Here is a 26,852-nt window from a genome sequence, read left to right on the forward strand (position 1 = left end):
CGTGCGGGTGCGCGTGTGCGCGCACGCCCGCCGGCCCGTCCGGACGCCGCCACCGCGGCGGATTGCCTCCGCCGCTCCACCGAGGGGCGGGGACAGTGCGCGTCTGCAGACAAGCTGGTCCACACTGCCTCTTCCCCGCATCCTGTCCCCCTTACTCTGAGGGTGTATGCAGGGAGCCCTGCCTGCCTACAAAGTCAACACGGTAATGCGGATTCCCGCAGCTGCAAATCCTGTCCCCGAGCGGGAGTGCGGAGATCGTGGGGCAGACGCTGAGCTGGCTATTACAACTTCAGATCACCGGTGGGCAGAATGCTAGCCCTCCGAGGGGCTAGCACAGCGGAGTGCCATGCACGGAGGGTTAGGTTTGTACTTAGATCTTAAGTAGCTATCCCTAAAAAGGGGTCATTCTCCCCTCCCCCCGCCGCTGCACTGCAGGAGCGGGCACCAAGACTCCTGCTGATGTAGGGCTAAATTTCTGTGGGAGCGGAGATGGAAAAGGGGTGCTTTCCAAAGGATTTTAGTAAACAACGAAAAGCTAAACCATGGCTGGCCGTTAAGTGCAGAAGCATGGCAGTGGAAGACCTGGGGTGGCAGACTGAGATCCCTCCCTGCCAGTCACTGACTTTATGCAGTTTTCTTCTCTAACCATCACTTTTCTCAATTGCGCGATGGAGATAAAAACAGCCCACTCTGAGTCGTTACGAAGAAAGTTACTTTATTAGAATTTTAAACAATGTTTAAGTGATAGACTCTTTCTAACAACGAATCTAACCACTGCTTACAGTTTTCGAACATCTAACGATAACAGTGTAGACCTGTCAAAATTCTTTGCAACAGTAAAACCCGCAGCTCAAAGTTGCGCTAGAAAAATGAGACTGAGCCAACGGCTTTCTTCACGTTTACCACGTAAGTGATGCACATTAAAGTACCACAGTATTTTCTTCAACAGTCAAGCCACTTGTGAACCAATTAATGTTAGCATTAATTTTAAGACTGAAATAAACCGTTAGGCACAAGACTAGATTAGGCATCATAAAACCGGTGGTTCCATAACCAACCCACACAAATCACTAAGGGTTTTAACCTCTGTCATCTCACCTATAACAAGTGAGGCTCACTCTTGAGACAATTATTTGTGTGCTTGTTTTTGGAAATGAAATACTATACAAAAAAGATCATTCATGATGGAACAGTTTTCTAACTGCGATGGTACTTCCAAGGTAAAGTGCTCTGGGCATCCAAGGACTAAAGATGTAATTGTTATACATGATTCTATAACATGAAGAGTTGAATGACTTTTACACTTTTTTAAAAAACATATTCTGATTTCCTAGCACTAAACATACGTGAATCTTCTGAAGGGTTTAAAAGAGCCAGGGGAAGAGAAGGAAGGGTCATCTTTCCGTATATGCAATGAATGTACAGTAACACAGACTAGATATCAAGTCTCTACGTGCCAGCTACTGTAATAAGCTCTTCATGTTTAACTCATTGAAATCTTAATGAGTTATGAGGTAGCTACCATTATTTCCCCCGTTTTACAGATGGGGAAACTGAGGCAAGAAGTAGTTATTTAACTCACCCGAAGTTCTAAAACCAGTTATTGGCAGAACTGGCATTTAAAACTATGTAATCTGGGTCTGGAGCCTGTGCTGGCTAAGCTCCTACCACTATACGATACTATGCTCCTCAGAATTGTATTGTACTTTGAATAATTTCTACTATTGCAATAGATGCAATTCTCTCATAGTACAGGGTAACTTGTTAAAGAAACATCCAGCTTTCACTGTTTTTAGAAACATGTTTATTTAAGTAGAATATTCATTCCAGTCATCTATTTTTTACAATTAACTGTCAACTTAGTTTAGGTACTTTTATTTCCATGATGTAAGGCTATGTTTAAAATCTCTTCTGGAATTAAACCCAGAAATATTCACGTGCACAATTTATAATACAATTTTTGAGAGCTTATAGGTCACTGAAGTCCCATCCATGAAATTCATAAGGGACACATGGGCCAGAGGTTTAGGGAAAACAAAGAAAGAAAGAAACAAACAAAAACAACCGTCCCTGAAAATCTTCCTTGGGCTTTTGGAATTTAAGCTCGAATGTCTATAACTCTGCTGCCCAGCTGTTTCTCCTCTCTGAATTCTCTTTCCAATACTGCTGGTACTATTACTTTTCCTCTTGCCTTCTCGAGCAGCCTTGAATAAAATGAAGGAAAGCAGGGGAAAATACTTCTAGTAATTAAACGGTCAGCTATTTATAAGTTTCATAACACATAGGCATATTGTATTCTAAATACATCGATAAAAGGGGGGAAATTGTGGGTTTTTTTAAACTCTATCAACAAATTCACATAGACTTTTGCTAGTACATTTTTAAGACCTCTTATTTAATAGAACTAGGTTGCATGTAACTTTTTAGTAGCATAATTAAATGAAACAAAGCAAATCCATACACTCTTATTTGCACACATCTAACTGGGAAATGAGGGAGAAATTTAATGAGAAAACAAGGCAAACATATTTATAATAATTACAGAAAAGACTTGGTAGATTTCACTACATAAAATTTATTTTTTTTAATAAAAAATGTGTAACAATGGCACCTACTCTTAAACCAATTAATTTATGAAACCTTTCTCTTTTGTCAAACACACATTGGCATTGAAACAGTTTAAAGAAATGTAATGGCTATCTACAAAAAATTACTTTTGATTGTTGTATTCACCCCATACTTTATGTGTCTACATGTTAAAAAAATGAAAATTTTCAACACTGTATATTCAGCAATTAAAAATAAGTAGTTTTCCCACTGCTATGGTTTTCACAAAGTACTTATAGTTTCAAATTAAAAAAAAAAATAACGTACTAGGATAAGTCTGCTGTGTCTTTTAACAGCATTTTTTATTTAGAATAATTAAGCAGGCATGCAAGCAACTTTTCTTGTTGTCACATACCTGTACTGAGGGAAGATTACACCCATTTGACAGAAAAATCGCAATACATATATTGCAGTAAGCTCAAAACAATGTTAAAAAGACCAGTGTGAGTGGCACACAAAAATTACTTCCTTATAAATTATTAACTGGAATTCTTTGATCATGAAGTAGGCACAAGGAGATCCAGTCCTTAGGGCTTTGCTCTCTGGAAGAACACCTGCAAATCAAGTATTACTGCAGTTAGTACTAATGTCAGAGGAAAGGCTCTGCACCTGAAGAATGGCTCCAAGTTACTGCATGTTAGCAACCCTCATAAAGCACAACAGATATTTAAAACAGTTTACATACTTCATATAAATCCACACATAATCCAAGATAAGAATTATTTCCTCTGGAGAATCTGATGAAGTCTCTCTATAACTCACAGTGATGACATTCCAACTGGGAAAGTTATGAAGATGCAGCATTACCTCTAATGCTATGAGATCCAAATGGTTAGAGGAAAATGCTCAACACCTTTTTACTGACACACTACTGTCAAAATTAACACTGGGAAGTTAAATTTTGAGGAAGAAACAAATCAAAGCTGACGATAGGCATTCCAACTATTTAAAAAGTACTTTCAATTCAAAATGAACGACTCTGAAGGAGTTGGGCAGAGGCTGTGTTAGACGCTGGCCCAGTCTTACATACTGCCACCCCCGGTGAGGTACATGTTCACTGAGCACAGAGATACTAAGCAGTAGGCGTAAGCGTCTTCCCCACCCCCCCCAAAGAATTACTTTATTTAACTTCATTCATTCATTCATTCAGAGGGACAGAGAGAGGGAGAGAAAGTGAGAAAGCAAGCCACCCTGGGACTTGAACTGCAGTTGGCCATGTGGAAGTCAAGTGCCCTTAACCACTACGCCACCTGCTGGCCCCAATAGGCAGTTGAGCTTTTAAGAACAAGTACCATGCTTACCATCATGTACCTTATAGACTGACTGTTCATCTAATAATCTATTAACTAAGTGCAGAGAGACAAGGGATCACTATATAATCAAAAGAAAGCCTTTCAAGGAGGCCATGGTTCAGGTAAACTTAGGAGAAAGAATAGAAATCATAAAGGGGAGTGGCTAGTAAGGCAAGATTGCTGAGAACAGCAAGAAGAACAAAGATCATGCCTGCAAGAGAAACCCAAAAGTTAGTCTGAGATAAGAAATTATTAAAAAACAAAACACTAAAGACCAAATTGAGAAACATGACCTTGTTTTCAGTAAGCAATAGGCTTATGAAGGTTAGGAGGAAAGGGAATGAATTTCAAAGCGCTATTTGATGTTTCTGCACAGATCCGCTTGCTCAGAATAAGACCAGGGAGATCAGAGTGAGATGACATCAGGCGCTGTTAGAACAGCAGCAATGGGAGACAGACAGGAAGGGGGAGAGGAAGAGGGAAAAATCACCAAGATAAAAGGGTAAAATCAGATACAAAGGAAGAAGTCAGCACAAAATAAGGAACCTCATGGGGCTAGCAGGCACTGTGGCTGTTAAAGTGATGGGCTCCCACGTGGTCAACTGCAGTTCGAGTCTGGACCTGGCGGCTTGAAAATCACACCAGGCGAGGCACGTGTATGTGCATGCCCAAACTCCTGAGAGAAGAGCAGAGGAGACGGGATTTAGAGGTAACAACCATCCCTCATGGGGGGTGATTTCTCATTCTTTCTCTCTGGTGAGCACATGCACGTGCCCTATGGCAAGAAAACAAACAAACAAAAAAAAGGAACTTCATTTTTTCCAACTAGAACAATGATGCTAACATTGAGATAATGCTGTCACAAAAATAATAGCGCAAGAGAAGCTGAAGAGAAGCTGGCTTGGGAGAAAGACTTCGTAAATGTCGTGCAGGTAAATAAGCAATTGCAGGGTGAATACACCGCACTGGGAGTGCTTTCTCTCTGACAAGTGCATGCACCCTCTGGCAATTAAAAAATGAAAGAAAAGAAAAGAAAGGATAAAATTACAGATAGCTCCAACAGACAATTAGCATTTTTAGAGCTGTTTAATCCAGTTTGATCAGACATTTAACAGAGGTTAGGCAGTTTGCTTTGTGAGGAAATGGGAGAGGATTTCCAATGATAAATGATAATTCAATGTTCTTCACACAAACTCTAGGAGATGTAAGCTGACAAACTAAAATTAGAAAAAAAATAAAGGACGAAGGAAGATGTCACAGTCACAAAGGACTGCACACTTATTTACTCAGCAAATCCTCTTATCAATTCTACTGAACTGTCTTAGGCAAGAGAATCTAAATTACCCACTACCAGGAAATTTAGTACAAGGCAGAGCCCTCAGATTTGTTAAATGAAGACACTAAATAAAAATAGAAGCTCTTTGGGACCAGCAGTTAGCGTGATGGCTATGTCGTTGGACTCCCATGTAGTCGACCATGGTTCGCGTCCCAGACCCGGTGGCTTAAACTCATGCCGGGCGCATGTGTGTATGTGCCCAAGATCCTTACTGCTACAGTCCCAGTGTGAGTGCATGTCTCATGGTATAGAAATGCAGTTACAGCTTGAAAGGCTGAAGAGCTGCTTTTTTATTTTATTTTATTTTTTAGAGGTTTTTGCTACAGGGTGTGTGTGCTCGCCAGACAGAGAGAGAGAGACAGAGAGACAGAAAGCGAGAAATCACCCCCCGGGGGCGCCGCAATCCCTTCCCCTTCATTCTCCTCTCGGGATCTTGGGCACACATGCACACGTGCCTGGCATGAGTTTAAGCCTCTGGTCCAAGACTCAAACCGTGGTCGACTACATGGGAGTTCAGTGACATAGCCATTACGCCAACTGCTGGTCCCAGAAAACTGGAACTTTTATACCAGTATGCTCAGACATGCACACACTCAGTGCTCTTATTGAAGTTTATCATCTGTTTTGCAAGAGCTTAGTTGAAAAGGGCCCCACAGAAACATGGGTCACTGCGGATTCTCTGAAGCAGCTTTGAGAGCAAAGAGAGCCCCAAGTAAGTGACAGTGGGTCAAACTAGAATCTATGTATTTTTTTCTCTTGGCTCTCAGACGTTACCTAATTGTATCAGGATCTGAGTTTCCCAAACACCTACCTTTAAGTAGTTTTTAAAAACTTTAGCATCAGGCTGCTGAAGCGCTTGACAAAACTCCTGAGATGGGACCAACAAGGGAAGGGAGAGAGGAGAGAATGAATTAAGTCACTTGAAGACCATCTTAACCCAAATCCACACTTGCTTTCTATTTGTTTGTTTGTTTGTTTTTGACTATAGTAAAGAACACTACTTTATCATCACAACCACTTTTATATGTACAGTAGTGTAAACCACATGCACACTATCATATAGCAGATCTCTAGAAATTTTCCCCTTGCAAAATTGAGACTCTGACTACTGAACGGCTAACCCCCCACTTTCCTCTGCCACCCCCTGGTGACCACCACTCTGGCCACACTGCATTCCCTTCTCCTACATTCTTCTCTTAGCATTTTGGGCATGCAGGCACATGTACCCAGTGTGATTCTCGAGCCTCCAGGTCTAGGACTTGAACCAAGGTTGGCCATGTGAGAGTCCAGTGCCTTAAGCACCATGCCACCTTCTGATCTCCCTTTGGTACAACTTACCAAAACAAAAAGGAAGAAAGAAATCATAATATTGCTACAATGTGGAAGAAGCTAAATGACATTATGCTAAATGAAATGACGAGTCACACAAAAACAAAGATTGCATGATTCCACTTACATAGGTATCTAAAATAGTCAATGTCATTCAGCCAGAGTAGCATGGTGGTTGCCAGGGGCTAGGAGGGTGGGTAGAAATGAGGGTTGCTCACTGATAAGCATGAAGTCTCAATTATGCAAGACAAGTTCTAGAGAGCTATCTGATGTTGTATAGATATAACATTGCACGTGTAATTATCAACATTGCATCATATACTTAAAATTTCTTAATAGAGCGACCAGCAGATGGCGTAATGGTTACGTCCCTGGACTCCCACATAGTAGACTGCGGTTGAAGTCCCGGATCCAGTGACTTAAAACTCACGCCCGGTGCATGTGTTTGTGTCCAAAATTCTGAGAGGTGACCGGAGAAGCAATGTGGCCATCCCCTATCGGGAGTGATTTCTCGCTTTCTGTCTGTCTCTCTGGCAAGTACATGTGCCCTATAGCAAAAATCTCTCTCAAAAAAATTTTGTTAATGAGTAAATATCTTATGTTAAATGTTTTTACCACAATTGAAAAGTTATTGATGAAGAAACAAACCTTACAATCTATGTAAGAGACTGTCATTTTAGTTGATTCAAAAGTTTGGTACTTCACTAGCTGCATGCACCATTGCACCAGAGATCTGTCAACTGTATGTCAAGAAAATAACCAAATGCTGTCATACAAGTGACTCTGTAGAAGTGCAAAAGTGCAAGATGTCTTTGCAGCCACTTACATCAAAATAGTTTCAGATTTACAAATTCATCACTGATAAGCTCGGCATATTAATGAACTACTAACGAGCTACCTTGCACAAAACTTGAGGACAGAGGTTCTTTATGGTCCCCTCTGGCAGTCTGGTAAAAAGTGTACTAAGACTCCTTTTAGAATGTTTTTTAAAATGCACAGAGTATAATACATGGGATTAGAAATTAAATCAGCTGTAATAAATGATGTTATCAAAATACTTAGTGTGGCAGAATAACAACTTAATAACTTACTAGGTAAGAAGGTGTAATGAGTGCTATTGCCTCATAACTCAAAATGGTGACACGCATAAACGATATTTTGAGATATCAGTGAAAACTTGTGTATATGAAAGTATCTGTGATTTCTACTGGTGACTAAGTCACAGGCAATGCTGCTGCTACTACTGTGTTCTGTTGCTTACACAATGGCAGGAAATTAAGCTTCTGGTAGATATCAGTGAAAATAAACAATTTTTTTTTCCATTCAATTGCATGGGCCCTTTGAAGTCTGCACTCCAGGCTCCTAAGTACTCTTGCTATCCTACACAAAGAATGCAGTTGGGCTTTGTTAAATTAAGAGCAGACTTTGCTAGGACAGCTCTTACCTGGATTATTTCTGGAGCTACTTGCAAGGAGGGCAGGTATTCCTGTTGAAGATACTGAACGCATTCTGGGCCCTACAGATGAAAAGAGTAGTTATTTTCTTTCTTGACGATGATAATGCTTAAAACGAAAACAGAACACCACACACACATTTTAAAGACAACATAGTAATACTATTGTGACTAGGAATATAAACTCTAAAACCAGATAGCTTTGTTTTTGAAGCCTGTCTCAAGAAACTTCCTTGTAACTTGGGCAAGTTGATTTGACCTCTTTGTGCCTCAGTTTCTCTATCTGAAAAATGAGGTTATTGTGGGTATTTGGTGAGTTAAGAAATCTAAAGTCCTTAGAAAAGCTGGGAACAGCAGGTGGCATGGTGGTTAAGGCACTGGTTACTCCCACATGGCCCGCTGTGGTTCCAGTCCCAGACCTGGTGGCTTGCTTTCTCACTTTCCTGCTTTCTCCCTCTGTGTCGCTCTATGGTCAAATTAAAAAAAGAAAAAAAGGGGGGGGGGAACCAGCAGTTAGCGTAATGGCTATGTCGCTGGACTCCCACGTAGTCGACCATGGTTCGCGTCCCGAACCCGGTGGCTTAAAACTCACGCCGGGCGCGTGTGCGTGCATGCCCGAGATCCCGAGAGGAGAATGGAGGAGAAGGGATTGCGGCGTGACCATCTCCCCTGGGGGGTGATTTCTCGCTTTCTGTCTCTCTGTCTCTCTCTCTGTCTGGCGAGCGCACGTGCCCTATAGCGAAAATCTCTCCAAAAAAAAAAAAAAAAGAATGACTGAATGAATAAAATTAAATAAATAATTCTTTAAAAAAGCACTTAGAATTCACTAGATGTTGGGACCAGCTGGTGGTGTGGTGGTTAAGGCAGTGGACACTCCCACATGGCCGACCACAGTTTGAGTCCTGGACCTGGTGGCTTGCTTTCTCACTTTCCCTCTCCCTCTCTGTGTTTGTGTCTTTTTCTGGTCAAATTAAAATAAATAATTGAACAAATAAAATAAAATAAAAAATTTCTCTTTAAAAAAAGAATTCACGAGATGCTAACAACGCTTAGTGTAAGATCAATGCTAAAGATGACTTAAACAAATACTCTGTATCTGGGAGGGCACAATGCCAGAGCCTTTCATTCACTGCAAAAGAATAGCAAAGAGAGATACTCCTTTCCAGCCCGTCACAGGGTGGGTTACAGGTTATCATCGGGCGCATGAGGGGAAGCCTTGCAGTAGTACACGGTAATGACCACCTTTAGAGCATAAAACACAAGCAAGAAAGTTAAAAATGATGTTAGAAGGTACTGGAATAAAGCATCTTCCTTTTCCTGTTGAACAAACCAGGAACAGGAATTTAGTAGCCACATGGAATAGATGAGGAAACCAAGGCCCAGAAGGGGATGGTGAGTTCCTAGTCTGCCTTCCCTATGTGTACTTTAGGCATCACTCACCACCACAGATAACCAACCATTACAATTACAACGACTACAGTTATCTTTCCCTCCTGAAATCAGGTAAAGCAACCTGGAACTGTGAGTTAGTCAAAAGAATGAGAAAATAGAACAATGAAGCAAAACATTTTCAAGTATAGTATCACTAGGCTCAATTCTGTGTTTAAATTAGGACTCCTATGGCCAAGATGAATACTTTTACACTGATTCAGTTATCATTCTTACTGGTTCTTTTCATTCCTCATCCTCTTTAACTCCCACATCCCAACAATGTCACCGTCCCCTCTCCTGAGATTCTTCCTGTAACTTTTTGCCATACTCCCCCTTTAGCTCTATTTCTGGCTTTCCCTTGCCTCTTGCTCTAGCCAGTTTCTTCTGGCCTCCTCTTAGAAAGTCTCGGCCTAACTGGCTACATAGCAGAGACTCCGACTGCTTCAGAGTCACACTCCCAACTGCTCTCTGAAGGCTTTATCTTCTTAGCTTTCCTAATGTCATCCTACTGCTTACTGATTCCCAACTCTTCACATGCAGCATAGGCTGGCTTTTAACTACCTCGTCTCATTCTGCTTTTTAGCTCTTGCTCTGCCTCCGCACTTTAGCTAAATAGGATAACTATAACTTCCCACCAATCCATCATGCATTGCCTGATGTGTTCTCATGCAGCTGTCATCTTTGCTCAGAATGCCAACTCCCAATCTTGCCTGTCCATTCAATCTATATTTGTCCTAAGAACTATAAGCCCTCCTCACCACCAACTTTGCCAGAAGGTGTGTATGCTCATGAGAGAGAGAGAGAGGGGGAGAGAGAGAGAGAGAGAGAGAGAGAGAGAGAGAGAAAGCGAGTGAAAGCACCCCAGTAGGGTATGGGTATATGGGTATGCTACACTCCCTGCTTGTTCATTTCCCTATCCTATTGAGATCTGGGGCCCAAGTGCACATGTACCTGGTGTTCTTTTCAAGCTGCTGGATGGGGATTCAAATGGTGCAGTCAGCCATGTGGGATCCAGTTCCCTTAACTACCAGGCCATGAAGCCGGCCCTAAATCACCTTTTGTTAAGGCTTGCTTAGACTGCCCACTCAGGCAATAGGGCTTATTTAGCTTTAGTCACATAACATTTATCTATTTGTTTGATTATTTATTTATTTTGAGATTTTTGTGCTCTAGGGTGCATACACTCACCAAAGAGACAGAGTGAGACTGAGAGACAGAAAGCAAGAAATCACCCCCTAGGAGGGATGGTCACGCTGCAATCCCTTCTCCTCCACCATCCTCTTGGAATTTTGGGCACACACACACACACACGCGCGCGCGCGTGAGTTTTAAGATGCCAGTATCAGTTTTAAGCTGCCAGGTCCAGGACTCAAACTGCTGTCGACTATGTGGGAGTCCAGCAATATTACCATTATACCATCTGTGGGTCCCAGCCCCATAACTTTTATACATCATTTCTGAAGTACTTACTAAACTGTCTAGACTTACGTATGTACTCCCTGGAGTCTGAACTCTATAAATGCTGGGGCACTATTTTTTTTAAACAGTGTAGACTATTTTACCACAAATCTCTGCAGTGGGCAGCAGACAAAGGGCTGTGGCATGTAGCACTGCATTTGACCCTCGCACTGCCCTGGACAGCAGGAACTACTTTTCTGAGAAAAACACTGAGGTCCCGAGAGATAACAGACACCACGCAAAGTGACACAGGAACTAAGTGACAGAAACGGAGTAGAGGCTAGGTCCTGCTTGACTCCAAATGCCCGGTTTCCCACCTCTCTCTCTTCTGAGAGTAGCATGGAGGTGGCAGGACTGTTTAAGCACCTTTCACAGCTCCCCTGCTGTGTCCCCTGCTGCGCCTGCAACCCCTAAACACCTTTTCACCCTAGCACACAGCAGGAAGAGAGAAAATGCTGCTCAACTGAAAACTCTTCAAATCTTTATCAGAGTCAAACATTCAAGTGCAGATGAGTGAGTGGACTGAGCGGAGAGAGGAGTGAGTGTGTGGAGCCGTTACTCTTCGCTGACTGTAGCCACGGAGGAATAGCAACCAGAACTGGTTGGCATGGGCTTTGAGAGAAGTTAGGAGATAGGAATTTTTTTTGTATGTATTTTTAAAAGTTAGCAACTAATTCAAGTTATTTAAAAATACCATAAAAAGCAAATAACCCTCCAGCTAGATTCAGCTCAGAATCACTTATGATTTATAGAAATGGTTAGACTGACAAAGAACAGGACTTTCTAAAGTAGTAAAGGGCTCCAACCAGCCTAATAGTAAGCTGGGGAAAACCGGCTGTGAGCGAGCTACTCCATCATGAAATCTGGACCTTGAACTTCTAGCAAAGTGTGTTCATAGACCCTACCGAACCCACATACACTGGAACCTTATTATTAAACCTGGAAAGACAGTAACACAAAAAAAGTGAAAACTTAATTTCATTACCTTTCATAAAAGATACAGTTTTGTAAAACAAGATGACACAAATACAGTTAAAACTGTAAAAGACATTACAAGTGAAATGAAAACACAGGCATGGAGTCCCAAGCTTACCCGTTTGAGATGAATTGTTTTCAGTGTCACTGCACACTCAGATAAAGCCTGTGAAAAACAAGTTTAAGAAGATGAATATGGCCAATTCTTGGTTACTGATCTGACATTTCTCTTTACTCCTCTGGCCACAGCCATGGCCAGGGAAATATTTACCTCTCAAGAACGGATGAAGGATAAGTGACAGGCAGGTAGAGTGAGTGTGACAGAAAAAGAAAAAGTAGAAAATGCAACATGCTGTCTTAATGTGATAAATCACAATTATGAAATCTAGCTTTTCTTAGACTGTGGGAAAGTGCAAAAGGAGCAACTGTTTTTTTTTTTTTTTTTTTTTTTTTTTACTTTTGGAGAGGTTTTTGCTATAGAGCATTGTGCGCTCACCAGGAAAACAGAGAGAGACAAAGAGATAGAAAGCGAGAAATCGCCCCTCCCCCCGCCTCCAGGGGGATGGTCACGCCACAATCCCTTCTCCTCCATTCTCCTCTCGGGATTTTGGGCACACACACACACACACCCGGCATGAGTTTAAGCCACTGGGTCCAGGACACGAACCGTGGTCGACTACATGGGAGTCCAGCAACATAGTCATTATGCTAACTGCTGGTCCCCAAAAAGAGCAACTGTTGAACAGTAAGTATTCAGGGGCCAGCCGGTGGCATTGTGGTTAAAGGCATTAGACTCCCACATGGCCAACCATGGTTCAAATCCTGGACCTGGTGGCTTGCTTTCTCACTTTCCTTTTCTCGCTTTCTCTCTCTCTCTCTCTCTCTGTCTCTCTCTGATTAAATTAAAATAAATAAACAAATAAGTTAAATAATTCTTTAGAAAAAAATGCAGTAAGTATTCCAAGGATGAGATTTGGGGAAACTTCCATATGAAGAGAAAATTGCTATCTGTTGCTCTTAATAATTAAAGAAACTACTAAGCACTACTAGCAGGGTTTTTTTGAAGAGGTTTTTACCTTAGGGCATATGTGCCCACTGGAGAGAGAGAGAGACAGAGATAGTGAGAGGGAAAATGAGAAATAATATCATGTTGGGGATGCCCACGCCACAATCCCTTTTCCTCCATCTCCCCCTGGAATTTTGGGCATGCACATACACGTACCCAGCCCAATTTTCAAGCCACCAGGTCCGGGACTCAAACCACAGTCGGTCATGTAGGAGTACAATGACGATACCATCTGCTGGCTCTGATTTTTATTTCTTTTTTAAATTGACAGGTAAAATTATTATGTATTTATCATGTACAACATGATGTGGCGAATATACACTGATTGTGGGAGTACAAAGTATAAGTTTTAGGGTTAAATTAGGAGGAGGAAACCAATAAACTCAATCAAGCTTTACAGAAAGTTTATAACATGTGCCTTTCATGGTCCTAGATAAAGGGAACTGGCTGTTCAAGTCAAAGGAGCTAGATTTTACTTATCCAAGTTTAGCACTGGGATCTGATTAGAACCCACAAAAGGTTTAAAGGTATCATCAACCTTCAAAAAAAAGTATATTAATTTGAAAGCTTTAAAAAAAAAAAAACTAATGAAAGATGATATAATCAACCTGGCATCAAAGAAGAAATTGTGAGCAGAGTACGTGAGAACTATACAAGATGAAGAAAGAGCCCTAGGTGCTTACCAATACTGTTTGTGCATCTGCCAGGTCAAAGGTTTGTTTTAAAGGTGCTAGGAAACATGCAGGGACAATGTGCTTGTAAACAAAATCAGCAAATCCCACAGGTCCATCTTTACCTCCTGCCAAGAGAATTCAAATTTTCATCTTGTATTTTAAAAAATTCAATTAATTCATCGCTAGGGAAAAATCAACTCCCAGTTGCCATCTACGTTAGAATTAGGGTTCCATTTCACCTCTAAGAGTCTTATGAAACAGGCTGGGGAAGGTTAAAAGAACATTCTCACCCCAGAGTTCCACCAGCTTTGAGAGGATGATGAAGCATGTTTTCTGTGCAATTGGATCTGGATATTCAACTGCTCCTTGGATAACAGTAACGAGTACTCGTTCTACATTCTCTGCACCTGAGGGGGAGAACTTGAGTTTAATTCCAAAAAGAACTAGAAATGCAACATACAGCTCTTATTTCATATATAGTAGTATCAAGTCAAAAGCATTTACAGAATGCATAAGGTTCCTTGATTTTTATTAACTGGGCTCTACAATTCTAAGCAGTAAATGTTGAAAAATCAGAATCCCTTTGATATCTTACAATATATTCCATATAGCATTACTAATATAACAAAAATCCCTACCTTGATTCATATCATCCCATTTATTTATTTATTTATTTTTAAAGAGAGATTTTTGCTATAGGGCACATACGTTTGCCAGAGGGCCAGAAAGGAAGAAATCACCCCCCCCCAGGGGGATTGCCATGCTGCAATCCCTTCTCCTCCATTCTCTTGGGATTTTGGGCATGCACACACACATGCCCAGCATGAGTTTTAAACTGCCAGGTCCAGGACTTAAACTGTAGTCCACTACATGAGAGTCCAGCGATGTAACCATTACGCCATCTGCTGGTCCCTGTTCCATTTCTTTTTCATTTCAAAATGGCAAACTGGAGCCAGCCCTGTAGCCTAGTGGTTAAGAGAGCCAGATCCCACATGGCTGACCATGTGGCTTGATAGGCAAGCTGGGTACAAGCCCCCAAATCCTGATGCTATGAAGAGAGAAGAAGAGACTGTGGTGTTAATGAGGCCCCACTGGGAGGTGTTTTCTCCCTCTCCCTTTCTCTCTGGTGAGTATATGCACCCTGTGGCAGAGAAACAAAGAAATAGAGAGGAAACTGGCCAGTGAGACTCATATCATATCAATTCTGGCAAGTGGCCATCATGCTAGATGCATTACTAAGAACCAATTAAAGAATACTGCCTTGGAAAAAAAGAGGGACTGAATATAAGCTAATTTTATTTAAGAATTATTTTATTTAACTTTATTTATTTATTTAAATTTGACCAGAAAGGGACAGAGAGAGGAAAGAGAGAAAGAGAGAAAGAAAGCAAGAAAGTAAGCCACCAAGTCCAAGACTCGAACCACGGTCACCCATGTGGGAGTCCAGCGCCCTTAACTACCACGTCACCTGCCGGCCCTCTGAATGTAAACTCATTTTAAGGCCTTGTACACAAAACTGATAAAGTATCATTCGAAGATAATAAAGGCATGGTCATCCTAGGAACCTACACATAGTCACTTCAAATTTTGTGTTTTCTTTGCCTTGCTTTTACTCATAAAGATGCACAACTGTGGCAAGGATTAAAGCAGACTAATCAGACTAAGGAGGCCGGGCATGCACCCCCACCTTGATTTGCTATAACTTCGCTCATTCCACTGCCTGTGACTGTTTGCAGAAAAGCAAAGTAACTCCTCCGCAACATCTGCTTCTCTAAAGCAGCAGACTGGTCATTTTCTTCCGCTGGTCGAAGCAGCACTTCAAAAATTGCACGAAGCAGGGGCATAAACATCTGTTGTAAAAATGGGGATACCTGTATCTGAAGATAAGAAACAACCTTTACTACTGAAATGAGTAAGACAATTATTATGAAACTTAGAAAAAACGTTTTACACAAAGCTTTTCTTCAGTTTCTATTTAGGATATGTGCACATGTGTACATGTACATACACAAACACACACACAATTATATACAGTTCACTTAGCAAAGAGCAACATTAAGATAAAACCTATGTCATAATGTGCAACATTACTGAAAACCGCCAGATCATTAAGTTCGACACATTTCCTGCAGTTTAAGCTTCAGTTTAAAATATAGAAAATCAGACACATTTCATCATCAAACACGTATTGAGCATCCCTAACTTGAAATCCATGATGTTCCAAAATCTGTAATTCTAAGCACCAGCATGATGTCACGAGTAGAAAATTATACCCCTGACTTCATGTGAAGGATCACAGTCAAACACTGCAATACAAAAATACTGCACAAAATTACTTTCAGGCAATGTGTACAAGGTGCATCTAAAACCTAAATATCTCCAGTGTAGACATCCCTGAAGCAAGGGCCTGCTTAGCCAGACTGACACCATCTTGTTAAAATCAAGCACTGTTTCTCTCTCAGCCTGATATTCTTTGTTTGAGGTTTGTCATGGGAACTCCAAGGAGATAAAAACCACCAGCCTGAAACCTGAAACAATGAGGGACATTCTGCCCCAGCCACAAGCTGAAACTCCTGTCCTGAAAGATAAATTTCATGACTGTGCCCCTGAGCTAAGACTGAACTTCCTGCCTCAAAGACTAATTACTGGATTGTGTCTTCTAGCTAGAAGTTAACCTGCTCTTTATGATTAGCCCCATAGTATCCCTTTGTCCTAAAACACCACCTGTGAGTTGGCTGACTTTAGCAGATTGAATTACTTCTAAATTTCTGCTTGGATACCCAAATGACAGTGCTTCCTATTTACTTCTTTAGACATTTGCTACTCAATACTTTTTAAATTTGCTTTTCTAACGTATCAGACTTGTTTCCTTCTGCTACACAAAGCAGGTGTTTATTTTTTAAACATTGATTACAATGGCTTTTATGTCAGGCAGTGTGCTTAGTTACTGAGAATGGTAAAATACTAAGGGTCCACATCCTCGAGTAACTCGTATGATTTTTTAAAAAGCAATAGCAGCATCTTCGACTGGAGAGGCCTGAGAAGCATTAGATATTAGGTAAAGTCTCTTTACAAGCTAAATGATGTATAGTGATTGCATGATTAAAAAAATAAATAAATAATGAGTGGGGCTGGCAGGTGGAGTGGTGGTTAAGAATGCTGGACTCCCACAGGGCTAACAGCGGTTCGAGTCCTGGACCTGGCGGCTTGCTTTCTCACTTTCCCTCTCTCTTGCACTAACCCTCTTTGGTCAAAATAAAATAAAATAAGTAAATTAATTTAAATAATTCTTAAAAAAATAATGAGAATAAATAATAATAAAATATGAAAAAAACAAAAAGCTATTTGATGATGATGTGGATAGTAATGTCTTTGTCTTGACTGATATGCATGGTAATCGTGCTGGAAAAAGAAATGTTATACACTGTAAAGACATATGTGATTAAATGGAATAAAAAAAAAAAAAGCAATGGCAGGCAGGGGTGGTCTCATAGGCTACTGGTTAAGGGAGCTGGATCTCACGTGGCAGACTACAGTCTGAATCCTGGTGCTGGTGGTTTCAAAAACACACTGGGGGGACCAGCAGTTAGCGTAATGGCTATGTTGCTGAACTCCCATGTAGCCAACCGCGGTTCGAGGCCCAGACCTGGTGGCTTAAGCTCACGCCGGGTGCGTGTGTGTGCATGCCCAGGATCCCGAGAGGAGAATGGAGGAGAAGGGATTGTGGTGTGGCTATCCCCCCGAGGAGTGATTTCTTGCTTTCTGTCTCTCTGTCTCTCTCTGTCTTTCTGACAAGCGCACAGGCCCTTAGAGCCAAAAAAAAAAAAAAAAATCTCAACAAAACAAAACACACTGGACATATGTGACAGGATGGAGAAAGAGGGAAGTGACTGAAGTGTGACCATGTCCTACTGGGGGTGGTGGTGGTGTTCTCTCTTCCTCTCTCTCTGGTGAATACGTATGCCTTCTGGCAATTCTGACATATAGAGCCAGACAATGATAAGTGGCTAAGGCGGCTGATCCCACATGGCCAACAACATGGTTTGTGTCTCAGAACTGGTGGCCTGAAGAACATGCCAGGCATGTGTGTATGTGTGCCCCAAGTCCTCAGAGGAGAATAGAGAAATCACTGTGTGGCATCGTCGCCACTGAAAGAGAGGTACTTCCTCACTCCTCCCAACTCCGGTCTCTCTTCGTGGCGTGCACATGCCCTGTAGCTCTGTAGCACGTGCCTCTCCCTGGAGGGGAGTAAGCATACAAACAAAAGAAAAACAAAGGCATGGGTCAGAAAGTGGCGCAGTGGGAAGACAGCTGGAACCACATGATAAGGTTTCTAGTGGGTCCCAGGCCTGCCCACACACGGTGCCTATGTTTTTATGTGCCCACAATTCGGGTTGGCTGAGGGTCAATCACAGTGAAAAAACCCTATTGGGGATGTGGCTCTTCTCTAAAAATATGTGGTTTCTTCAAAAAGTTCATGGAAAAAACCAGAATTAAAGTACCAAGTGTATTTTGATGCCAAAACCCTAAAGTCCTGCAGTTTTTTCACAATATGCATTTTCCATGAACTTTTCTGAAATCCTCTCATAAATAACCTAAAAACAAAACAAACAAAAACCTACCTCCTCTCCAATAAAAAAACACACACACAAACCAAGAGCAAATATCAAAACATGTGCAAAGATTAATTCAACCAGTCTTTAAATTAAAATTCTTTAAAAAAATTCTTTTGTGTTTTTTATGTTTCCCAGGCTGACTTCAAACACATAGTCCACCTGCCTCAGTCTAAGAGCTGGGATTACAAACCCACATCGCATTGCTCAGAAAGTTTGTGATACCTTAAATTTGGCTGTAATCTGGTTGATAAGGGGAATGAACTCCTGAAGGTCTTTTGCTTCACAATCTTTGAGCATGTGTTCTGAGGCAGATGGGATGAATGGAAGAACTTCCTCCTCTAGGCAAATAATCATTCGATGCAGGAACGTGCGAACTCCACTTCTGAGAATATCCTTTTGCAAAGGACAACTGAGGGCTGGCAAGAACGTCTGTAAACAGTCCAGATAAACTTCAGAACAGCCGCATTGTTTCACAGTCTGCTTGTTGCTGAAAGCTTTGCTGGTTCGACTATATAAGCAAAAATCAGGCAAATAGATTTAATTTATTCTTTAATAGTGTTATGGAGTAATCAAAAATAATGTACAACTAATTACTAAAGTGACAAAATTAATTTTTTCCATGTAATAATTCATCTTTAGCTAATATGATTATACATAGCTATTGTTTCCAGTTACCCTTCCAGAACAGAAGGCTAACATAAAATGAGATGCAGCTAATAAAACCCTCTTACTATACCTACATGCTTTACCAAAATTCAAGTGATGAAGTGTGCAGATGAGAGAAAAAAACCCACTATGATTAGGCAGTACTAAACAATCTGTAAAGTACCCCTTAAACTTAGAGAACAATCTTCAGAATGAAGTTATTTACACAACTTATCTAATGTCGAGCTCTTGCTCTCAAATAGTCTGTGAAAAAAATTTATAACTTTTAACTAACAATCACAACTCTCATGCTATTATTGTTTGCAAATAAAACATGTATGTTTGGGGAGAACAAAAGAGCTGCTTGGGAGGTCTTCAGGACAGAAATACAGACCTTCCCTTTAAAGCACGACTAATCTAAGATGTCCCGATGTATCACGGGTACAGAAACACTTCAGTTCATCTGAAGCACATACTCAGCTTATACCAAAGAAATCAGAGGAGCAGAAGACGTAGACAGTGGTCAGGGCACAAGGGCAGACTGGTGTGTGATTTACTCCCTTTCTCAGCTAAAATCTTCTACTTCACTTTGAATTTAGGAGAAAGGTTCAGACAAGTTTTTGGACAATCCGGCTGTAGAAACACAGATATGTGTGACCATCCAAAAGATCCAAAAGAAAGTTTGTGATAGCGCATGTAGAGGAAAGTTTGTTCTGTCTGTGTAGAAGAAAACACTACGGTTTTAATAGCATCATGCTCACCTGGCAAATCCAACAGCATGGTTGAGACAGTCTGCTAGAGATGCCTGCCTTTCTTCGTCTTGGGCCAACATCAGTTTTTCCAACAGAATTTTAAACTTCTCCATCAGTGGAGTCAACAGATTCCTCATTAATGCCTGCTTCCTTTCTGCTGGGTATTCACTATTCACAATCAGCACTCCAGCTGTCTCATAAATAAACAGTTGGTCATCACTGCTCAATAAGGACTGGTAACCATTCTCCTAGAATGAAATTTAATTTTATTGAAGTTTTTCTTTTTTGAATTGCTCTCATTTTAATCATAGAAAGTGCAAGAGAACAGGAGATGTAATGTATCGCATCATCTCATAGGCCAAGTACTTATAAAAACTAATTTTCTTCCAGGCCCATCTAATGGAAAGAAAACGGATAGAGGTCAAAAGATCATGGTTCTCACTCTGGTCCTGAGGAGACTTGGCAAATGATCGTACAAGTATTGGTTAGACTTCTTAACATGTTTCCTTTTGTAAAAATAATTTATAAGATTGTAATGAGGCTAAACATTAGGTGTACAAAATTGCTTTGAGTGTTTCCTAGTACAAAAGGATATAAATGATTATGAGAGTACTTAAGAGTTTAAAAACAATAAAAACCATATCATGTGTATATACACATACATACCAACAAACAAGAGTGTAGAGAGCAAACCCTACCCCAACTTGCCAAATTTTTAGTCAACTCTTGATTCCTCTGCATAACTATGTTTTGTTTACTATAGCATAATTTTAGTAAACAGAACTAACTAATCCTTACACAAACATATTTCCCTCCACTCTACCTGTTTTAAAAAAATACCTTGGAAGGGCAGGTACTTACAGGAGGAGAAAGCTCTAGTAAATCTTGTATTCTATTCAAAATGTCCTCAATGAAAGGATTCATTTGTTTACTGAATTAAGACAAAAAGGAAAATTGTGATTAATAATAGTCTCGAAACATGGCTAAAGTATCAAATTCCCTTTTAAGGGGAACCAGCAGTTAGCGTAATGGCTATGTCGCTGGACTCCCACGTAGTCGACCGCGGTTCGCATCTCGGACCCGGTGGCTTGAATCTCACGCTGGGCGCGTGTGCGTGCGTGCCCAAGATCCCGAGAGGAGAATGGAGGAGAAGGGATTGTGGCGTGACCATCCCCCCTGGGGGGTGATTTCTCGCTTTCTGTCTCTATGTCTCTGTCTGTCTGGCGAGCGTACGCGCCCTATAGCGAAAACCTCTCCAAAAAAAAAAAAAAATTCCCTTTTAAGATAGAACTAAAAAGTTCAATTCTAGGTTAGTCACATCTGATAATAAAGACTAGCTATGATTAATCGTTCCTTTAAAATTACCTCCAGTTGTTCTGTAGTGACAGACTGTCAAGATGATTTACTGTCTTATAAGCCTACTAATGAATAGTTTCCACAGCAAAAAAAAGGGTACTAGTAAAGAATAATACAAAACTGATCATGTTTAAAAATGTGTTGTCTTCAAAGAATAAATTCTTTAGAATTCCAAACAAAGTAAGTAGTAATCCACAGCAGTAAAACTGATGGTTAAATAACTAATAAATGTTGTTAGTGATGTCAGGAGTTACCTATTAAACGTATGAAAAGAAACTACTTTTAGTGTTGAACAAAGCACCTGGCTAAATGACAAGAAATCATAAGATAAAAAGGAGTATCTGATAAAGCAGGTTTCTGAACACAAAGAACCAAATCTACCACAGTCTTGGAAAATAATTTATATGTCTATTTATCGGGTCGTTGGGAAAGTCATGATGCATTTTTAAAAATAATAATTAAATATAAACCCGTAATAGCTGAAACTTTATACTTACTTTAGAGATTTGACAAATCTAGAAAACAAGTAAGCGGTTCTGCTCCGTACTTTTGCACTGGAGTGACGCAGACCCCTGTGATCTAAGAAAGCCATCTGAAAAAAGCAGAGACACTCATTATTTCCGTGTGCACGCAAGGCTTTCATTGCAGTGGTCATGCTACATTTTCATTCATATCGAATTTACTTCCCAGTGCCTAGAAGACAAGGACAAGGAATATGTAAATAACTCCCCAGTATACACACAAGGAGGCCCTTGGAGATTTGTTTTAGATTTTGAGTAAATGTTAGAAACTGTCCACTTAAAGAGGACAGAAAGCAAGAATACTTTATTCTTGCGGCTGAAACACATGGAAAATGACAAAAATCCAGAGTAAAACGTATACTTACTAGTACACATGGAATGTGTTGAGGTTCAACAGTGAAAAACTTTTCATATCTAACAACAGTTTCGAAGAACTCCAATGTCACAGATGTATGCTGATAGGAACTGACTCCTGATGTGACCAACTGGGGCATGAAAAAGTTAAGAAACCCATTTTTATTTATTGCAACATCGAGAGGTCCAATATTAACATATCCTAACTCTAAAAATGAAGAAACTCTCACTAGCTTACAGTGAAAACAATGAAGTTTGAAGTAAGTTATCTTCAGTATACTTACAGTTCGCATCATATCCTGCAAAGCACTAGCTTTTGAAACGTCACCTGAGAAGTGAGCACCATGAGATACTGGAAGAGCTTCTGCCAACATATACAGCAATCTTATTGCTACTTCGACTTCCATAAACCGTGTAGTCTGCCAGTTCCTACCAAGGTATAATATGTCAGTGGGATCCGAAGATCAACTTTTTAAACAGTGACACACAGGCTAAGACACCAACAGAAGTTTCCTTAAATTATTAAAAACTTATGACAATTGTCAATTTTGTTGGGCAGTACAATTTATATCACCAAAGCAGGAAAAAAAAAAAACAAGACAAATTGAGGCAAGAAAAGTGCAGTTTCTGGAGGCATACATGTGATCTGCTAAGTTACATGAATTAATGAGTCACATGAATCACTTGTTTTCGATCAATATAAGGGAGAAAAAGAAAGAAATGGGCTTGTTACAAAAATAAACTTACTGCAGTGTGGAACTAAAAACTCTGCGAACAGAAGCCAATAACAACTCTGGTGAAACTTGAGCAAGTCTATCCAATAACAGCTTCAGTTGTTTTCTATACTCTACAAACATGGCTTCATCTTCTCCCTGTGATGATAGGTTAAAACACTCATTTTTAAAAACTTGAAGAACCTTAAAGTGTATATAAATGCTCAGTTTTACTGCATTTTCAAACTTTATACTTTTTTATTTTAAGAGGTTTTTGCTATAGGGCACGTGTGCTCGCCAGAAAGACAGAGACAGAGAGATAGAAAGCGAGAAATCACCCCTGGGGGGATGGCCACACCGCAATCCCTTCTCCTCCATTCTCCTCTCGGGATCTTGGACACACAGGCACACACACTCAGCATGAGTTTAAGCCACCAGGTCCAGGACGCGAACCATGGTCAACTATGTGGGAGTCTAGTGACATAGCCATTATGCTAACTGCTGGTCCCCAAACTTTATACTTTAATTACTATTTCATTATATAGGAAAGCGTAATGTGCTTCGTAGTTTTTCCCCTCCTGCTTACAAATGAACTATTTTTGAACACAGCCCTGCCCTAGAACTTAAAACCCCAGGGCCACTTGGGCCAACAGGTGGCATGGTGGTTAAGGTGCTAGGCTTCCACATGACTGACTACAGTTCGGGTCCTGGACTTCGTGCCTTGAAAATCATGCCAAGGACATATGCATGCATATCCAAAATCCTGAGAGGAGAATGGAAGGAAGGGGTTGTGGTGTTCTTTCTCTCTCTGTCTCTTTGGTGTTTGTATGCACTCTATGGCAAAAACCTAAAAAAAAAGAGAGAAAAAATTAAAAGCCCAGGGCCAGAAAGAGTTTAGATAGGAGGTTAAAGAGAAGAAACTAGGACCATAGTGGGTTCATATTAGACTTTGAGACCTTCAGCACTTCGCTTATCCTCCTTGCATCTCAGTATCCACTGTAAAAAAGAGTAACAGTAGCCTATGACTGAAGATTTACATGTCAGGAGCCTGGCTCATCCTTATATGCAGTACATCAATCATCGTTACCGTTATTCTTTACAATTCGAAGTTTCTGAATGCCAAAAGTCAGAGATAGAACACTGGCTCACAACTGAACAGCACATGCTGTGATCAAATTCCTAGAAAGTACCGGACAGCCGATGGGAAACTGACCTACTCCCAACTCTGACCAAGACTTAACTAAAACCAGACCAGACACTGAAGCACTTCATTACTACTCTCGCGCACAAACTAAGGCCCTGAGGACCACTGAGCAGGCCTCAACTATCTCTCTTAGTAAATGCAAAGTGAGATCTTATCACCACTAATACTGTCAATATTTTGTAAAAGTTCAATACTAACAGGGTTTTCTAAAAAAAAGAATTATTTTTTATTTAACCTCATTTGTTTATTTTAATTTGACCAGAGAGGGACAGAAAGAGAGAGAAAGAGAGAGGGAAAGAAAGTGAGAAGGCAAGCCACCAGGTCCAGGACTTGAACCGTGGTCAGCTATATGGGGATCTAGCATCCTTAACCACCATGCCACCTGCCGGCCCCTGCCGGCCCCAGCTAATTAGGGGTTTTTTAAAAGGACTATTGGTTAATGGACAAAATATCAAAAAAGAAGCATTAATGGATTTCATTAATTTTACCAAAGCTTTAATCAATAAAAATTATACTAAATTTTCAAATATTTCTTGTTTAAAAGTACTCACAAACAGAACCAACAGATGGCATAATGGTTACATCACTGGACTCCCACATAGTGGACCATAGTTCAAGTCCCAGACCCAGAGGCTTGAAACTCACATTGGGCACATGTGTGTGTGTGCCCAAAATCCTGAGAGGAGAATGGATTGCAGTGTGGCCATCCCTCGCTGGGGGTGATTTCTCCCTTCCTGTCTCTCTGTCTCTTTTCATATCTCCAGCAAGCACATGTGCCACACAGCAAAAAAGCTAGATTTATTTTCGATAAAAAAATTCTTACCTCATTTTCAAAATTATATTCTTCATCGTAAGTCAATTTTTTCATAACGGCCAACATGATTGCCTAAAATGAAGAACAGCTTTTGTCAGTCTCCTTGAATTTGATATAATTTGAATTAAGCAACATTTCAAGGCAGATTCCAAACAAAGAATGTCATTGGTTTAAAAGAAGCAAAAGAAGTTCATTACCTCTACATTAGCTTTTTGTTGATCAGAGAGCACTGTAAGCTGTTAAAAAGTAAGAAATAACTTATTAGGTTTCTTAAGTTATACTTGCATATGAGAATATTTTTCTTATCAATGAAGATAATTTAAAACATGCACCCAACCTTTTGAACAGCAGTTTGGCAGCACCTGACTATATTTAAAATGTACCTAACCTAGGATCTAGCAATTCCACTTCCAGTAAATATAGACAGACGGGGAGATGAACTTGATTTTTAAAGATTCCTACAATGCTCTCAGCCAAGAAGCCGGTTACAGAGCAGTATAGGATGATCGTATCTTGTTTTTAAACAAAGCAAAACAAGCCTAGGAACTATTAAGAGACACACAGTGAAGTTAGCAAAAGTGATCAAACCTTTCCATACTGCCTAAAATCCCAATGTGGACACACATGTGTTATTAAAAGAGAAGCTAAGCTAGACACACTTTGGAAAATAAAAATATTTTAGGTTGACTTGATTCAATTAACCCAATGTAAATAAAACAGAAAAGGCTCTCTTATCGAATGTCATAATAAGTAATAATCCTTTAAAATGCTACATACTATAATACAGAGACTAATATTACATTTTAAGTTTTTTTAAAAAGAATTATTTATTTTATTTTATTTATTCATTTATTTTATTTTAATTTGACCAGAGAGAGGGAAAGTGAGAAAGCAAGTCACCAGGTCCAGGACTTGAACCGTGGTTGGTCATGTGGGAGTGTCCAGCGCCTTAACCACCACGCCACCTGCTGGTCCCACATTTTAAGTTTTTATTGGGAGCAACTGTCTAGGTGAAAATTTTAACGTAAAAACTATTTATTAGAAATGTACGTGGGGAGCAGCAGATGGTATAATGGTTACATTACTGGACTCCCATGTAGTTGACTGGTGCTTGATTCCCGGGTCCCAGATCTGGTGGCTTAAAACTCACACTGGGTGCATGTGTGTGTACGCCCCAAATCCCAAGAGGAGAACAGAGGATGATAAGGGATTGTGGGATGGCCATCCTCTGGGGGTGGGGGGGTCATTTTTTGCTTTCTGTCTCTGTCTCTCTGTTTCTCTGGTGAGCACACATGCCCTATAGCAAAAATCTCTCAAAAAAACAAACAAAAACAAAAAACATAAAAAGAAATGATGTACATGAATTAAAGTAAGGAACTATGCTTAACAAAATTTATACAGCATGTAGAAATAAGCACGTGGCCAGCTGGTGGCATGGCGGTTAAGGCAGCTGAACTCACATGGCTGACTACATGGTTGGGGGTCCAGACCAAGCCTCTTGAAAAATATACCAGGCAAGTGTGCGTGCAAGCCCCAAATCCATGAAGGAGTGAGAAATGTGGGAGAAGGGGTTGCAGTGTAACTCTTCCCCATGAAAAGAGGTGCTTTCTCACCTTTTCTCTCTGTGTGTGTCTCTGACAAGTGCACATGCCCTCTGGCAGAATTTATAAAAATAAAATAAAAAAGTAAAGGTTTGAAAATAACCTAAGACTGCATCTAACTCTAAAGCTTGTTAGTTAGGTGGACTTTAGGAATTAGCCATTCCTGTTTTCTGGGTAAAAATTTTAAAACAATGATGGAAATACATTAATAGTAAATTTAACAGTAAATATCTTTAGGTAGAATTATGGGTATTCCATTTTCCCCATCTTTTCTAATTCTCCACATCTTCTTTATAGTACCTACTGAACAAAAGGAAGGAAACAAGGACTTACCTGTTTCAAAATATGAAGATAATCGTAACAGAACCCGATAATGTTAGAGGAGATGTCATCATCCTCATGAATCAGTAGCTGTAACATCAGCGCCACTTTTGTTTCGATAGCTTGTAGTGCCTCTTGAGCATTCTTGATATCCCCACTCTTAATTAATTTAGTCCAGCTAACTATCAAAGACTGTCCCATTCCATTTACCAGCTTAGAAAACCTAGCCAGGAAGTCAACATCTTCTTCCTATAAGTAATCAAGATATACCTCAATATAAAACTACCTACTCAAGAGTAAGAGAGGAAATTTAAACCAAAATGAATTGAGTACC

General features: G+C 40.3%; 1 protein-coding gene across 4 annotated transcripts in view; it reads right to left on the reverse strand.

Annotated features, from left to right (window-relative positions):
• Positions 1–695: 695 nt before the first annotated feature.
• XPOT (exportin for tRNA) overlaps positions 696–26,852 on the reverse strand; it is a 46,562-nt gene continuing 20,405 nt past the window's right edge. For all 4 annotated transcript variants that reach the window (XM_006154136.2, XM_014590033.1, XM_014590034.2 and 1 more), the window contains 17 exons: positions 26,531–26,767; positions 24,794–24,832; positions 24,606–24,668; positions 22,613–22,737; positions 22,150–22,294; positions 21,877–21,996; positions 21,488–21,582; positions 20,496–20,565; positions 19,644–19,882; positions 18,460–18,745; positions 15,309–15,498; positions 13,912–14,028; positions 13,631–13,746; positions 12,000–12,047; positions 8,009–8,080; positions 6,047–6,103; positions 696–3,161 (listed from right to left, as the gene is read on the reverse strand). In XM_006154136.2, the coding sequence (XP_006154198.1) occupies positions 3,135–3,161; positions 6,047–6,103; positions 8,009–8,080; positions 12,000–12,047; positions 13,631–13,746; positions 13,912–14,028; positions 15,309–15,498; positions 18,460–18,745; positions 19,644–19,882; positions 20,496–20,565; positions 21,488–21,582; positions 21,877–21,996; positions 22,150–22,294; positions 22,613–22,737; positions 24,606–24,668; positions 24,794–24,832; positions 26,531–26,767 (2,046 nt within the window). In that variant the 3' untranslated portion in view covers positions 696–3,134. The remainder of the gene's footprint in view (positions 3,162–6,046; positions 6,104–8,008; positions 8,081–11,999; positions 12,048–13,630; positions 13,747–13,911; positions 14,029–15,308; positions 15,499–18,459; positions 18,746–19,643; positions 19,883–20,495; positions 20,566–21,487; positions 21,583–21,876; positions 21,997–22,149; positions 22,295–22,612; positions 22,738–24,605; positions 24,669–24,793; positions 24,833–26,530; positions 26,768–26,852) is intronic.

This window comes from Tupaia chinensis, unplaced genomic scaffold (assembly GCF_000334495.1).
Source record: "Tupaia chinensis unplaced genomic scaffold, TupChi_1.0 Scaffold000395_1, whole genome shotgun sequence".
Taxonomy (NCBI): domain Eukaryota; kingdom Metazoa; phylum Chordata; class Mammalia; order Scandentia; family Tupaiidae; genus Tupaia; species Tupaia belangeri.